Source organism: Diadema antillarum, unplaced genomic scaffold (genome assembly GCF_040938485.1).
Source record: "Diadema antillarum isolate AM-2024a unplaced genomic scaffold, OU_Dant_1.0 seq00001096_RagTag, whole genome shotgun sequence".
In the NCBI taxonomy this organism is placed as follows: Eukaryota; Metazoa; Echinodermata; class Echinoidea; order Diadematoida; family Diadematidae; genus Diadema; species Diadema antillarum.
In genome coordinates this window covers 614,839-632,408 of record NW_027271913.1, presented here as the reverse complement: position 1 = coordinate 632,408, position 17,570 = coordinate 614,839, and the positions used below count along the sequence as shown (strand labels likewise).

The following is a 17,570-nucleotide window of genomic DNA, read 5'->3' as shown; positions in this document are numbered from 1 at the left end:
TGTATGAGCAAGGTCTTTAATGCAAAGCTCTTGTTTAAATAAACATCTAGAAACACATATATCCCATTCCTTCTAAACTTTGTTGGAAGCGTGCAAATTCTTTATAAAAAAAAAGCCTTATGTCACATACTGAAGTAATTGTGCTGGTTTCGTGAAAGGACATATTAATGGAACTCAAGATAGAGAGCACATTCAGGAGAGGGCTGTGCACATTACTGTGACTTATCCCGGGCAATGTTAATGCATGTCACCATGTTTCAGGCATGCAGACTCCCGTGGATGCGAAATTATTTCGCTCGTTGTCGGGCTGCAACGCGGCGGAAGAAATGATAATGTGACGGAGAGTATGGCTCGGATGTGCGGGACAGAGTTTGCTGGGCAAACATTCCGTATCTGCCATGTCATTGTATTCTGTCTGTGTGTGGTGCTGGGGGGAGGGGGATGGAGGGGCAAGGAATGGAGGTATTCACTGTTTGTCAGTTGTATGTCAAATGTAGATGAGGGGAGACCAACAAAGCCTTTTAAAAAAATGCCTCCAACCGATCTCCCCCCCCCCCCCCCATTTCCTCCCAAAACAGAGGAAGAATCTGGGCAAGTTCTGTGCTCTACATGTTTAGCAGCACACTGAGTTATTGCATTTCAACTCCCAATGGAACGATTGAGTTTGTATGTGTGTCTGTGTGTGTCTGACGTTCTGTGTCTCTGGCTGGGCTGTGTCTGTTGGGTGGCCATGCATAATGTGGACGAAATTCAGGTGTAATTGCCTCGCCGAAATGACACGTCTGCGCTTACGCCCGTTCCCCTCAATTAACCATTCAGAGTACTAGCCAGCCAGCCAGGCAAACTCCTTCCTTAATATTGGAAAAGAAGATGAAAACGAAAGAAGAAGGGGGGGGGGGGGGGGAGAGAAAAAAAGGCGTGAAAGGAAAATGCCGAAGAAGGATGTAGACATACTCAATCAAGTGAGTGCATTTACGTCAACATCTTGCCCTTATCCCATAATAAGCGGAGAAGGCATTTCCTGTTCACAGGGTTTGTAAGGGTCCACACAAATAAAATTAAGGATCACCTTTCTGGAGACCTTTGTGTCTTTCATGCACCTACCAGTCAGGGCTATTTTTACATCCCTTTAATAGGTATTTACCATACTTCAATCACCCAGGGAATAATAAGTTCATAAAGGATGTTAAAATGTTAATGTATAATCCGATCAATTTATGTTCTGCAGGGCATCAAACCTTTGAGGTGTTGGTGAAGCAAAGTAATAATCCATGTGAATTCTGTTTCATTTCTATTTTTGAAATGTCTGTTCAGTACAAGTTCTTGGTATTAAAAGAATGTTGAGAAGGTGTTGGCTGCTACATGGGAAAAATTTATAAAATAACTATCTTTTTGCAAACTGATTTTAAAAACCAGCATGTAAGGTAAAAAAAAAATGGGGGAAAAACTGCTGGCAGTGGTACGTGCAGTGTAAGAGTATCATGATGTTTTGTGTCACATTGACCATAAACATGAGTACATACAATCAACTTTGCTATGGTGACAGCTGTTTGTTTCAAATTTCCATAATAACGTTAGAATAACAAACATACATTACAGTGTGATACAGTATATGGTGGTTTGATATGCGATAAGCTAAAATCATGGGGGACAGAGATTTTTCAGAATTTTTCTTTGAGAAAAAAAGAAATCCCCTCATTTTTGCAAAAGCATTTGATTAAGGAACCAAACTGTATGCCATATATGGCGTACATTTCACAAGCATGGTAATTTGCATATTGGGACTGGTGAGACAACTTTTGAGTTTCCTTGAATTACCACTCAAGGACCACAGTGGGGGAAGAAGAAATAAGTACTATATCCTCTCTTTTTTTTTAAAGGAAGTTGGTGAGTTGTAACCTTGGCGATGTTAAGCAGCACATTTGTGTTGTGGGAGGCAGCTTTTGTGTGTGAATTTCAGTTGATTTCTGAAAGCTGCAATATCAAAAACACCACAGAATGTAAGGCATATATAGTATTTACTTTGAGAATAAACAGAGCACTGTCATTTGGATTTAAAAGATATATAAGATATACCTGATGCTCTTAAACAGGTCCTGGAACTTTGTGAAAGAAATGTCATAGTTGCCAACCCCATACTTCATTGGTTCTATGCTTGCCAAATCTTCTCTCTGCTTTTGCTCATGCCTATATTGTGCAAGTGCTGATAAATCAAATATATCAAGTCATATATGACATATCATGAAATATATCAAAGTATATATGATATTTTGTGAAATATATCAAATCATATATATGAAATATGAAATATATCAAATCATATATTCAATATATCAAATTTTGATGAAGGATGCTGATGTTCAAAATGTACATGACATTGTATACCAATATGACATTATTCTGCTTTCCTCTCAAAATTTTAGTACGTTGTCATTGCAAGCTAGCTATAAATGATATTAAATGATTGAAAGGCATTTGACACATTATGTTCCTGTGGCTTATTGGAAGACTTTGGTTTGATTCAGCATATCATTGGATTGATGACAGACTGAAGGTATATCCTATGCATATGGGAGCCTGGTGCATTCTGTGTGCAGTATCCATGGAGATTTTCTGACTTTTTTGAAGAAGAAGAATCATCTCGAAGCAAACAAATTCAAGTCCTCTTTGCATGCATGTCTTTTGGAGCATGGACATGCTCTTATGTAATAAAATATTTGCGGGTAACAAATGATAAAAGATACTGATTGCAAAAAAAAAAAGAGGATTGCTTCTGTGATAAAGATCCTGCAGAAAGTATAAATTGAGTTAAGAGAGCTTTTTTTTTTCATGGTGATCTCCCCAGCCTGCACCTTATTAGAAGTTAACCGCTTTACTGCCAGGAGGCTTGAAGTACACATTCATTGGATTTGCCACAGTTGATGTAACCTCGGAGGTTATGTAAAATATCCAAATGACAATCCATAAGAGAAGAGTAAAAAACATACAGAGAACTTCTTGTGTAATATTCACTGTTAATCAAAAAGAAATGTCAGCAATGTTCAGTGCATGTAGGTTCATTAAGGAATGGTGGCACTATGATTGATTGAAGGAATGACTTGAGAGGGCCCTGACTTCAAACTTTGATGAACTTTGATTTAAGGACAAACAGTTTGTGATCAAAACTGGCTGCTCAAAACTAGAGACTGAAGAAGAGAGATCCATAGGGACTGTTTTTGAAAGTATTAATTTTTTTTTTAGACTTCGAGGAATTATCTTTCACCGTGATGCTCTGTGTTAGATGTAAATGAGATTATTTTTGACAACATTAAACAAAAAGAAGCACAGAAGAGGGTTTTCCATAACAGCCCTGGTGAATCACTCATACCACGAACTCTACAGAAAGCTCAAGTAGTAGTCATTCTGTTCTTGGGTTACTTGTCTGACAAATCTTGTCTAGTTTAAAGTGTCCCAAACAATCAAGAATTTACTCCTCCCATCTATCTCACCCACCCTCCCCTTACCCACACCTGATTCTACACACCCCTACCCTAACCCACCTGTTAACCTACTCACACCTGACTCCACCAACCCCTGAACCTACCCACGCCTGACTCGACACACCCCTTTCTGCATATACCCATCCCTGAACCTATCCATCTCTGACTCTACTCACCCCTCCCCACACATACCCCTGACTCTACCCACCCCCCTTCCTAAATACCCCTCCGCCCCCTACCCAACCTTACCTCTGTCCACCCCTATCTCTATCCACCTTTGACCCTACTCACCCCTCTCCCTAAATACCCCTGATTCTACCCACCACTGCCCCCTACCCACCCCCTTACCATCCCCATCCCTAGCCCTGCTCCTATTTTCTCTCCAGCAGTTTTCTATGTTTGGAACCATCCGGCATTACACACCCTATTACACCCAGCCAACAAGCAGAGCATGCAATTTATGGGTATTGCCCTGGATTTGTGTGAAACTGGGCGAGGAAAAGCTTCCCATATCTGCCTTTAGGGTCCCTGTGGTTCCTTTATGGCATGCCAGACATCGGCCACTACACTTATGGCCCTTTTCCATGTACATGTCTGCACTACTTCTTTGTGAATAGGCAGGGCATTGAATTTGTACAATTATTACGACAGCTGTAATTGTGGCATTATCACCTGCAGCCAGTATTGCCAATTACTTAGGTAGTCTCATTGTATTTCTACTTCTTGTTCCTAAAATAGTATTAACTGGATGATTTAAGATATATAAAGCATGGTTTACTAATATTGTGTCAAAATGCTGTCCTTTTGTGCTACTAGTATTGTTTGATTAAGTTTCTCCATATTCATACTTCATATCTGGTAAGTCATCTTTGTTGTGCAAAGCTAAATGACTTACACAAACAGTGCCCTGAGTATACTTTCTGGTGTATTTTGTTACAGTGGTAGAACTGCAGTATTCAAGTGAACAGGTTCAGCATATTGATGAACATGTAGTTTTGGTATTTTGTATGTATGTATGGTTGTGTGTGTGTGTGTGTGTGTGTGTGTGTGTATGTGTCTGTGTGTCTGTGTGTCTGTGTGTCTGTGTCTGTGTGTGTGTCTGTCTGTCTGTCTGTCTCTCTATCTGTGTCTGTGTGTTATACAATGTACCTTTCCAGCATGTCTAGATCTCCTCAAGATAATCCCTATTGCTAAGGTTACATTTTTATGCCTCCGCCACGAAGTGGTGCCGGAGGCATTATGTTTTCGGGTTGTCCGTCCGTCCGTCCGTACGTCCGTACGTACGTCTGTACGTACGTCCGTACGTTCGTCCGTCCGCTTTCGTTTACGCGATAACTTGAGTAATATTTACTGGAATTTTACCAAACTTGGTCCAAGTATGAAGTATGATGGGGCAATGATTTGATTAGATTTTGGGTGAAATCGGCTAAAGGTCAAAGGTCAAGGTCAAATCATGAAATTTATCCGTTAACGCGATGACTCAAGACTGTATGGAGCAAATTTCACCAAACTTTGTTGGAGGATGATGTATGATGGGACAATTACTTGATTTGTTTTTCAGTAAAATTGGACAGAGGTCAAAGGTCAAAGATCAAGGTCAAATCCTAAAATTTATCTGTTTACGTGATAACTCAAAACTGGATGAAGCAGCTTTCACCAAACTTGGTCCAAGGATGATGTATGATGGAACAATTAGTTGAGTAGATTTTAGTGACATTGACAAGAGGTCAAAAGGTCAAGGTCAAGTGCTAAAAATGTTGCTATTTCCCCCATATCTATGCAATGCCCGCAGTTATTTTCTTGAAACTTAGTGTAGACATGTACTACTGCATAAAGATTCTCCAGAGAGAGTTTTTCATGTCATAAGGTCAAAGGTCAAAAGGTCAAAGGTTAGGTGAAAATGTTGCAATATCACTTTTCTCGCAAATGGTTCAATGTATCTTCATGGAACTTGGTACATATGCATGTACTGACTGGCAGGGATTATCTAGGGAATTTAGGGGTCATGGGTCAATAGTCAGGGGGTCAAAGGTCAAGGTCAACTCCTCAAAATGTTATTATTTCCCTCATAGTATATGCAATGATTGCATTATTAGTTTTAAAATTTAATATATGTACATGTATTACTTAATGGAGATTCTCTTGGAAATTTCCAGCCAGAAGGTCAAAGGTCAAAGGTTAAGGGTCAAAGGTTAGGTTTAAATTAAAAAAAGATATATTTTGTACTGTAATTACACTCTTTCTTCATACCTTGAAAATTATACTCAATGCATAAACTTATAATAAGGTCAGTCAGAAGTCAAGTAAAAATTTTCAATCCCCCAAATATGTTTACCTGCACTCTTTAATAGACAATTATAGCAAATCCAGTTTGTGGAAAGTGAACATTCAAGATATTTCTGACAAACCTGTTATTTCAATATTTTGCCAGTTATGTGAAACTGTCATCACACATCGTGAAGACATTGTACTATACACCTATTGGGAGAATCATGCATTACGGCGGAGGCATCAGTCGCCGTAGCGACATTTCTAGTTTTTTCTGTTTTTTTTTTTTTTTTTCTGCCATTGATTCTGGGGTATTCTTGACAGCCTGATCAAGTCATCTTATCTCTTGGTTTCAAGCACCATTTGTAAGAAAGTAAAATATCAGTTTCTCCTGCCTTGGTTGTAGAGCCGTTATGTAACAGCCATATAAACCGACAGTCAATGAGATAAAGCTAAAGTGTGTTCAAGCGACATTGCAGAAAATGAAAAGTGAGTCAAGAGTCTCCAGAGCCAAACAATCCTGGAATTGTTGACAAAACACAGATTTTACGAGCCCAATGTCTGGGAAGAGACTGGTTACTGAATTGGAATATACCAAGGGTATGTGTTATTCACTCAAGATATGAACACTTGAGGACACTGAAGGATATCATGTGAAAAAAAAAAATTAAAAAATGAAAAAAAAAACCCTTGCGTAAACATCCTTGCCCGGTAATGAGTCAATTGTGTTCTACTCTTATAGGGGTTTTTTTTTTCCTCTCTCTCTGTTGTTATAACATTACTTTATCAGTTTGATAAGACCATGTAGGCTTTATGGCCATGTTTTTGTTTGTGTGTCCTTTGTGAAGGCTGAACTGTTGCTGCATTCAGGACAAGCCTGATTTGGTTTTCAAAAAATATGGACAGCAAAATATCATCAGACATTTCTGTGGGGGGGGGGGGGAGGATTGGATGGCTAGAATAAGAAAAGAAAGAGAGGGGGGGGGGTGAGAGGAAAGTGTATGATGGATTGATGTAGTTCCATGTCTGTAATGTATGCTGGAAAGAAGGTAAATTGTCTATGGCATTAGATCATGCCAGGATTGGAAGTATACCCAATACACCACCCAGTCTTGCTATACCCAGCACATTTCACCCCTTGCAATCAGACCAGTCCCCCTATTCTGATCTGCCCCTCTTTCTCCCCCCCCCCCTTTCTATACTCACTCACCCCCCCCCCCCCCCCCATCTCCCAATCCTGATCCACGCCTCCCTCTCTTCCCCCCTCCTTTCTATGCTCACTCACTCCCCACCCCACCCAAGGGCTTGGCCAAGCAAAAAATTGCTTTCCAAACTTAATTGATTGGGTTATGTTAGGTTGTCTTAGTCCTTATCAAACAGCTGCTGTCAGCGAGTGCTACTGACTGTGATGGAGAGAATAGAATGTGACTTTATAAACGTCTCTAAAGGTAGAGGCAAAAGAATCGGAAGACTGAATGAAATGCTCGAAACTAAAATAACAAAATTGATGGATCGTGTTAGCGGAGAGCCGCAGAAAAACAACAGGGAGTTTGAAGGAGAAATAGGAAGGGTGTGTAAAGTGGAAAGCTTAAGGGTACTTTCTGATTACTCTCATTCACCCTCTCCCACTGTGCCATTTTTGTGCTCATTTGTTGAAGGGATTTTTCCCCCTCCTATTCTAAAAATGGTGGCCTAACAAGAAGCAGGTGTAGTATAAAAGAAGGAAAACAAAACAATTGCCTCAAGCAGTACAATTGTTCAGAGTGGAGTCAAATGGGAGATTTCATTGTTTGTTGATTTGACATTCAGTTCACATGTAAACAAAAGACTGCTTCAGCAATCCATGAAGAACTAGTGATTTCCCAACTTAATCTCTCCTGTTTTCTCTCTGTTATACATTTGCACCCGAGGCAGAAATCTTGAGACATTCTCAAATGCTAATCTATGGTGAAAGCCACCAACTGGGTTGAAAATTTTGTGAATTTTTGAATGAGAATATCACTTGGTGTAATCCTGAGGTTGGGTCAGTCTCATGTTTATGAGACCTTTAAATGACCATGAATATAACACTAGCATAGCTTTCTCTGGAGCCACTTTACTGAATTACCACAGTATTTGTTCAACAATATTCCCCATTATAGTTCCTGTTCTGTGTAAATGAAAGTTATAGCTGAAAAAAAAAAAAGGCAGATGTGAGAGTAAAATAGAATGACAAGAAATGCCCGGAAGGAAGGCTAGAACCCATTTTGTGCACCCCGAGTGTCTGCACTCGACGTCTTGATTCTATTGTCTCAGGAACTAGAACACTGAAATGTCCGCAAATGTTCACCCATGATATGCTTGGCAGCCATGAGCCTCTGCATGACGCAAAATGTCTCCCCAGAAAATTAGCGTTTCATAAACGGGAAAAATAGTCAAGAATGTCGGGGGGGGGGGGGTGGGGGGACTATGAGAGACCAATATGCAGAATGAGTTGCGGCTTTGGTGACCTTTACTCATTAGGATGAAATGATCACATGACTGCATGTGGAATGACTTGTGATCATGCATAAACATTGTCTCCTTTTGGATGATTAAAACCTGTAGTGATAATGGAAATTGTTTGCAAGAGAAACTCACTAGCATCAGTCTTTCTTTTTAATAGATACTGACATTCCTGTTATTTTTTCATCTTGTTGATAAACAAATTGAAATCAACATTTGAGAAGGCTGGCATGCACGCTTCTTTGACGGCATACTTTATATATTGCTGCAGTGGTCAGTGATATGAGAAGATGCAAATTAAAGCTGAAACATAGTTTTCAGAAGGGCTCAAAATTCATCATCTTCCACAATTTGGGATGTGCTTGCAGTATAACAAAAGGGTTTACCAAGGAAATTTTTAAACTCAATAATGTATGTACAAAAAAGGGTGTATTCATAATCAAAACACAAGAAGATGTGATCACTGTAACAAATATCGTAGTACTCTGTCTGGCTGATGCAATTTGAGTATGATGAGTTGCTTTGGAAAATTTTGAGATCAAAAGTGTTAAATAGTTTCAATTGTAGGACACAACTTTAATTCCTCAAGTGCCCTACCCATTCAGTAGTGAGTAGGTAGAACATTACGTGGTGATCAATTGTGCCATAGCAGTAGTACATACCAAAGAGCAGTATGCGTTGTGCAGAAGATTGATGGCAACTGTTATGGCCTGAATTGTAGTTGGTTATATAACATTACATACCAACCACGATCAGAATATGCTCTGAGATTACAATACTGTTGGCATACTGTTTTGGCTAATATTTCACATTGCATTTTCGTCATTACCAAACTGAAATTGTGTTAACATTTCACACATTTCTTATGCTTATGTGTCTATTTTAGAGCAAAAACGTACAGTTTCTGCAAGCATATGGAAACTATGTTTTACCTTTTAAAGTCTCTCAGTTCCATGCATAGCATATTAACCTAAAATGTCAATTGGATTTTACAATGGAGATCCCAATGTGGTAAATCATAAAATACTACTGTCAAATTATGTATTCCCTAGGACCCTACTTCACTTAGACAGAGAATCATATTTAACCTCCACAACTAAGATACTTTCCATTGCTTGGTTATCACTGTTGCCATGGAAACTGCAATTATAGAATTGTTTAATGCTGCCTCATGTAATGAGACCAACAAGGATTTTCTCTTGGCATTCGTTATATTCATACATTAATTTTTCATACCTTCAGCTTCAATGGTTAAAACACAGTTTCTGTTAAATCAGTTGAGGCAAGAATAAAAGCACTCGTGGACATCACAGGAAAGCACAATACATTACAGACAGATCATCCTCGGGCACAAATTTTCTTAAGTTCAGTTTGACACTCATACATATTTTAATGTAAATCATAGCTGCTTATACCTTTTACGAATCATAATTCCCTTGAATGTAAAACAGTGCATTTGCCCCCTAGAGGGTTTTGTTGACGTCTGACTGCTCTTTGACGTAAAGCAAGTGATTTGCTGAAGTGTGTGATGGAGTGTGATTCTAATCAGACATGGCTAGTCTTGGGTAGATGTTAAAGTACTCTACTCCTTGTGACTAGAACTGATTCAAAATGAGGGAGTAGTCAGGACTCTATGTGACAGGGGCGGATCCAGAAATTCCTTTAAGGTGAGGCGCCTTTACAAAATGAAAGGGAGGCTCATGCACCCTCCCCCCCCCCCATTTTTCTTTTTATTTCTTTTGTTTCAACAAAAAGTAAAGAGGGGGTGCACGCCCGGTGCACGCCCTCTGGATCCGCCACTGTGCTACCCCCACTTGTACCAGTGGTGCTTATTTGCAATGATTTCATGTTTCACTACAATACTGTATACACCATTTAACTTTTTGTCTCACCCACCCGAGGTGAAGGCGAGACTAAGGGATCCAAATGGCGTCAGTCCGTCCGTCGTCCGTCCGTCGTCCGTCCGTCGTCCGTCACAAATGTTAAAGTTTACCTGCAAGACTCTCTTATGATGCATAACTTGGCAACTGTTACAGCAATGGCAGCCACACTTGGGTGATAGAAGCACTAGGGGTATCTTCATGTTATGGTGTTGTCGGAGGTCATCATGTGATAATGTCAAAGGTCATTTGAGGTCATATATTAAAGAGTATGTGCGAGACTCTCTTTTCTATGTTAAAGTTTACCTGCAAGACTCTCTTTTGACAAATAACTTCACATAAGTTGCTTGGATTACAACCAAACTTGGGTCATAGATGCACTGGGGGTACCTTCGTGTTATGGTGCCGTTGGAGGTCACAGGATAAGGTCAAAGGTCATTTGAGGTCATACATTAAAGTTTACTTGCAAGACTCTCTTATCACACGTAAGTCGACACATGTTGCTACAATGGCAATCAAACTTGGGTGATGGATGCACTGGGGGTACCCTCATGTTATGGTGCCGTAAGAGGTCACATGATAAGGTCAAAGGTCATTTGAGGTCATACGTTAAAGTTTACTTGCAAGACTCTCTTATCACACGTAACTCAGCACATGTTGCTACAATGGCAATCAAACTTGGGTGATGGTAGATGTCTGTTGGGAAGTTGAAGGTTGCCACAAGGTTAAAGGTCACAGACAGGGGTCAACAAACTTTTAGGGCCCAATGTTAAGTTTTTAGGGCGCATTTCGTTTATGGCTCATAACTTTTGATCCCTTTGTCCGTTTGTGACCAAACTTGGATGGAAGATGTCCCTTGGGGAGATGAAGGTCCTCACAAGGTCAAAGGCCACAGACAGAGGTCAACAAACTTTTAGGGCCCAATGTTATGTTTTTAGGGCGCATTTTGATTGTGGCTAATAACTTTTGATCCTTATGTCCGTTTGTGACCAAACTTGGACAGTAGATGTTTCTTGGGGATCTAAAGGTCATCAAAAGGTCAAAGGTCACAGAAAGGGGTCAACAAAATTTTTAGGGCCCAATGTTAAGTTTTTATGGCGCGTTTCTATTATGGCTCATTACTTTTGATCCCTTTGTCCGTTTGTGACCAAACTTGGATGGTAAATGTCCCTCGGGCTTTTGAAGGTCACCACAAGGTCAAAGGTCATAAGCAGGTCAATTAACTTCTGGGAGTTATAAAAAGTATTAATTCCTTGTACGCGAATGGGCGAGACACAATTCGGTACTTGCCTTGTGTTTGGGGGGTGTAAACTTTGCTAAAGGAATGGTACTTCCAAATGTATAAGCACACACAGATATTAACTCAGATTAAGACAAGAATGCAATATATATGCATGCTTTTCTCTATTCATTACTGTAATCCATGATTGCCTATTTAACCACTTGCAAAATTTTTCGGGAGTCCAGATTTGTGAAAATTAAACTCACTAAATATATGGCATACACAGTATCATGATTGAAATATTTTACTATGTAGATCAATGTTTGCCTGTTTTTGTAACGAGAAAAACCAAGGAATTGTATGACATAACGATCAGATACGGAATAATCATATCGTTTTTGGTGAGTTGGTAATTCAACACGTATCCTGGTATTGAAGCAATTATGAATACAAATAATTGTTCCCAGTTCTAAAGAGGCTAAATTGCAAGAGAAAAATGAACGCAAAGAAACTGCATGTTGTAAGTTGTAGAAAAGGGAGGTGTGTGTCTGTGTGATATATGGACATTCTCTTTTTATGAGCGTCATGCCATGGAATTTCCTGACTGGAGTTCAATTTGCTAATTGCTTTTTCTCTGGAAAAAAATAAGGTAGTTGTCAAAGAGGATTTAAAGGATAGAATTATTGCTGGTGGATTGAGTGGATACCGGAAGTATGTGATAATTCACACACTTAAAGGAGATCTCCGGATGATTTTCAGACTTTTACATTTGAACAACTATAGTGTAGTTATACCAACTATAGAGTTTCAGAATTTATAGTGATTGGGTTGAGGAATTAGAATGTTTTCAACATTTATAACAAATTGCAATGAACAAGGATGATGACATGGCAGCCTCACCATAAGAATGCATGAGGTGGGGCTCAAGGAAGCAGGACAAAAGAAGGAGGCATGCATACATGCTGCACAGGTGAACTTGTTAAGCAAGTGGTATTGCAATGGAATTACACTGCTACGTGTACATTTCTGAAATAATGTGAGGCTCCTATGTCATCAACACTGTCCAGTGTAATTTGTTTAAGATTTTTCAGAGTATTGGTTTCTCTGCTCAATGACCACAATAAATTCCACAAATGTATACATGGAGCTGTCAATTTATGTACGACATGATGTGAAATTATGAAGATTGTCTGGAATGCCCCTTTAAAACCTCACTTCTTCAGGGTCCCCTCTGATAGTCCTACATTTTGGCTTGATGAAGTTGCACATGCTCTGATTAGCATTTCAATTTGGATAATGATATTTCTTTTATACAATGGTTTCGGAAAGCTTCATCAATTTTATCTGAGTGTCTTTTTTAATTTGTGTGAGCAGGAGGAGTCGGTATGCAGCGGTGGTTGGAATGAGAGTGTATCCTAATCATATTTGAGTGATCACTTATTATTCTTTTAGTGTCTAATTATCGCATTTATCATCATTTTTTTTATCATTTTTTTTTTCTTTGCAGTATTCTTGGTATGCACATTTTTGGATGCAAATTTTGTAACTACGAGGATGGGGAGCGCATCTGTGACAGGAAAAACTTTGATTCTCTCCTTTGGGCTGTCGTCACCGTATTCCAGGTAGAGTACCTCTGACATCTGACACTTGTCCCCTTCTGATTTGGAGGGGGTAGGGGGGAGGAGGGAGTCTTGGCAAAATGTATATACAAGGACTCCTTTCTGTCAAATTAGATGATGTTTCAGATATTAACCAAAATTGATTCAGTGAGATTCATGTATATGAAGAATGGCAGGTATTTTGTCATAAAGTAATTTACAATAAACCATCAATATATGCTTTGCTTGTTAATATGTAATATGTCATGGTATACTGTTTCATATGGAGTCATACTGTCTAGAATTTTTAAAAAATGTGTCTCATATCATGGTAATATGATAAAGGTTAGTTTATATAGTATGTGAGCATATTTTCTTCTCACTCTCTCTCTCTCTCGCACTTCTACACCTTCTTAACAACCTCCCCCTCCCTCTTCCTCTTACCCCTCACCTGCCCTTCCCCATTTCCCAACCGACCACTGATCAATCAACTATAACAATCTGCTCCCCTCCCCCCCCCCCACCACCAAAAAAAAAAATCTTTCTATAGATCCTTACCCAAGAGGATTGGAATGTGGTTCTCTACAACGGGATGTCACGGACCACCCCCTGGGCTGCCCTCTACTTCATCGCCCTCATGACCTTTGGTAACTACGTCCTCTTCAACCTCCTCGTCGCCATCCTCGTCGAGGGATTCTCCGCTGAGGTGGGTTACCATGGCAACAGGATTGCTATCTGACTGCATTCAAAAGAGAGAAACAAGATCATGAACAAAAATGAAGATTAGATGTTAAATCCGCTCACAGATCTTGAGCAAATGATACAGACCAGACATTCCTATGTGGTATTTCTGCTCCATAGCCTAGGAACAGACAACAGATTTTATCTGCCTTTTTATGCCTCCGCCACGAAGTGGTGCCGGAGGCATTATGTTTTTTCAGGTTGTCCGTCCGTCCGTCCTTCCGTCCTTCCGTCCGTCCTTCCGTCCGTCCGTCCGTCCGTAATGAATTTTGTGGACAAGGTAACTATCAAAACCTGTTGAGGTATCCTAATGAAACTTGGCATGTATGTGTATTAGGGGGTGAAGTTGTGCCTATCAACTTTTGGGTGCATGTGCTCAAGGTCAAAGGTCAAAAGGTCAAGGTCAAATACATAAAATTTCACTATTTCCACCATATCTATGCAATGCCAGAAGATATTTTCTTGAAACTTAGTGTATACATGTATTACCCAATTTAGATTCTCTGGTGAAAGTTTGGGTCATGAGGTCAAAGGTCAAAAGGTCGAGTAAAAGTATTAAAACTTCTTTTTTTTTTCTCTGTAAATTGGAAAATTGTTCAAGGTATCTTCATGGAACATAGTATATACATGTACTGACTGGCAGTGATTATCTAGAGAATGTAGGGTTCATGGGGTCAAAGGTCAGGGGTCAAAGGTCAAGTGCAGCACTTCAAAATTTTACTATTTCCCTCATGTTCATGCAATGCCAGCAGGATTATTATTTTTTTTTTTTACACTTGGTGTATGCATGTGTAACCTAATAGAAATTCTCTGGAGAGTTTTTTTTTTTTTTCTTTTTCTTTTTTTTTTGCCTCAAAGGTCAAAGATCAAGTGAAAGTGCTGAACTAACTTTTCCTCCATATCTCAGAAGTGGCTCAATTTATTGTGAAACTTACTGCATATTTATGCATGTTCTACCTGAAAGTGATTACTAGTATCGTATGAATTTTAGGGTCAAAGGCCAGATGAACATGGTAACAATTTACTATCCAGCACAGAAATTGCACTTTTTCTCCATACCGGTACCATGAAAATTACTCAATGCATAAATGTATGAATGGGTCAAAGTCAAGTTAAAGTCCTAAATCCCCAAATACATGCTCTCCTATTCATCCAATTAAACCAAAGTCAAGGAAGGTGAACATTCAACACATTTGTGACAAAGTTGTCATTTCAATATTTTGCCAGTTTTGTGAAAATGTAATCACACATTGTCCACATGTACTATCTAGACCTATTAGGAAAATCATGCATTATGGCGGAGGCATACCAGTCGCCATAGCGACATTTCTAGTTAAACAGATAATTTCCTGTAGAAAAAAATCCCATGAAGCACGCTTTTATTTAAGCTTTTATTGAATGAATGTTGTTGGCTCCTCCAAGAAGTGAACTGTTGTGAGCATGGCGTCAGTATTCTTATCACTGTAAGCATGTTAATAGCTTTGTAGTTAAATGATAAAAATATGATATACCGTGAAAAGTTCAGATTTTTTTTTTGGGGGGGGTTACTTGTTCAGGTTTTTAGAAACCATATTTTTTCAAACAGGACAGATGAATTTGCATGGAAGACATAGCTAGCCAAAGTTATATGAGTGGAATTTACACATCTCATAGAAACTTGAGCTGTACTTAACATTTTGTTGCCATTGTATATTATTGTGTTAGTTAAGTCATACAGTAATTCGGACAACACATTATTGATGTATTGTAATACATTTTGTTCTTGGTTTTTTCATCTTCTGTTATTCCTACCACAAACATGGGCCAAATTTTATTCATCCTCCACCCATCACTCATGCCACTTGGCCAATCACATGACATCCTCCGCCACCCCAATCCCCATCTTGCGGCGACCACTCCCACTCATCACGGCCACGCCCCCTACCACCATTGTACTCATGCCCCGCCCCGCCAATCACACCAAATCACGACTACGGTGAGTAACAAAAAGCATCGTACGATGTCGGCTTTGCAGTGCTTGTGTTGATTGCTCTCATGTCCCATTCATATTACCACATGGTCTGGGCTCATATCATGGTTAAGGGAGATTTTCATATCATTAGCTGAGAGCCAGAAAGGCGCTATCGCAATCTAAGATTTGAGCATAAATAAAAACAAAATAATCAATTTTCATTTAATGAAATGTTCACTTAATGAAAAATGAATAGATTCATAAGCATTGTTCTGAATATCAAGTAAAACAGTGCCCTGGTGGTATTGATTCTCAACATTCCACTGAAAATGAAAATGATTTAAAATTGACACCATGATATAAAGGAGATCAAGCTCTACGACGTGTTACCAATAACTCAGTACCCCCAAAACTGCAATAGCACCCTTTTGCTTCTCAGCCTTAATATCAGGCTTATGATGTGTAGGCTGCGTATTGGTCTCCAGTCCAAAGAAAGCTCACACAAGAGACACTTATTTGCATAGGCCCATCTGATCCACACCAGATTTTTGGAGCAATTTGCCTTATTCTACTGGGCAGCGAGCTCACTTACATCCTTTATGCACTTCCTTCACCGTTGTGATGTGGAGTTATTACAATGTATGTCCGTCCACATCACTGACCCTCAAACAAGAACAAGCCTGGGCCAAGTGGCAATATGATCGGCAAAGTTTTTTTCACAAAATCTGTTGTTTGGGTGGAGTGTTTTATCACATCATATGTTTTGTTTGTGTTTGAGGCATTCAAATGGGTCTATAATCTGCATGAATTAGAAATGATAACATAGCCAGTACCACGGTATTACTCTCTGTGTATGCAAAGTTATAGATGTTTTTAGTGCCACTACCGTGATTTAAAGTCTGTATTTCATGCTAGACATAGGTTGTGTTGTGTTGTCAGTCAGCTACTTGCTGTAGCTATGGGCAGACAAGACTGAGTGTTATCACTGTAGGCCACACTTAAAAGTACTGTGTGCTACAAGATGGCTTTCCTATTGGCTGAGATAGATGACCAGTCTGTTTGGTCACATGACAGACTGTTGGTCACATGACAGACTGTTGGTCACATGACATGACAGACTGTCACCCATTGTGCCTCCAGCTGTGAGCAGTCGTGCTCTTGCCGGCCATCTCAACATGTCACATGACCAGCCATGGTCAATGATGCAGTGGTCACTCACTACTTTTAGGCACCACTACGTGGTGGTCCGATATTGCAAACTCTAGATCTCTAGAACCACCTTGATCCAAAGCCAGGCCTTTAAACAGACTGTGTGTGACGTTGCTTCCATTCATGTTGGACCGTTAGCAATCATCTGAATGTTTGCACGACCAATCATGCATTTGTTCCATATTTACTCTTGATTGTGAGTTGCGAACATCGGCATGAGTTGATGCAGTCTTTGGCAGACACCGAAGCAAACCCCCAGAAAAGCATTGCAACTATCACAGATGGAGGGAAAGAAATGTGCATGCCCAATCTGAGAAAATTATGATGCTGGCTTGCAGTGGACTGTGGAGTGTGCTGTTCTTGTGGGTGTGTTTAACTTACTCTCATAGTGTAGTTCAATCATCAGTTGACCATTTATAAAGCATTACAGCACAATGATTCAACCTTTGGCTGCGTGCTTTATCAAGGAGCAGTAATTTGTATGCAGTTTTATTCCAACTACACCGTCATTTTATTTCTTTTATTTCATTTTGATCCTGTTGGCCAGTAACTAACTGACCATATCATAGGTGTGGATTATATCACACCCCGAGCCTGAATTCCCATGGAATTATACTGCAGTGACAGCTGCCACTCAATGCAAATAGAAAGACATTGATTAGGATGCTACCTCAGCCACATGTTGACACTGCCTTCATCCCATATGTAAAGTTTCACACCTTTATCAAAACAGGCAGA

The 17,570-nt window shown here is 39.6% G+C and overlaps 1 protein-coding gene across 1 annotated transcript in view; it reads left to right on the top strand.

The window, feature by feature from the left end:
- Positions 1-17,570, top strand: part of LOC139743563 (voltage-dependent T-type calcium channel subunit alpha-1G-like) — a 256,942-nt gene that overhangs the window by 159,309 nt on the left and 80,063 nt on the right. Inside the window, exons 11-12 of the mRNA XM_071654043.1 lie at positions 12,841-12,955; positions 13,482-13,637. Coding sequence (XP_071510144.1) covers positions 12,841-12,955; positions 13,482-13,637 — 271 coding nt within the window. The remainder of the gene's footprint in view (positions 1-12,840; positions 12,956-13,481; positions 13,638-17,570) is intronic.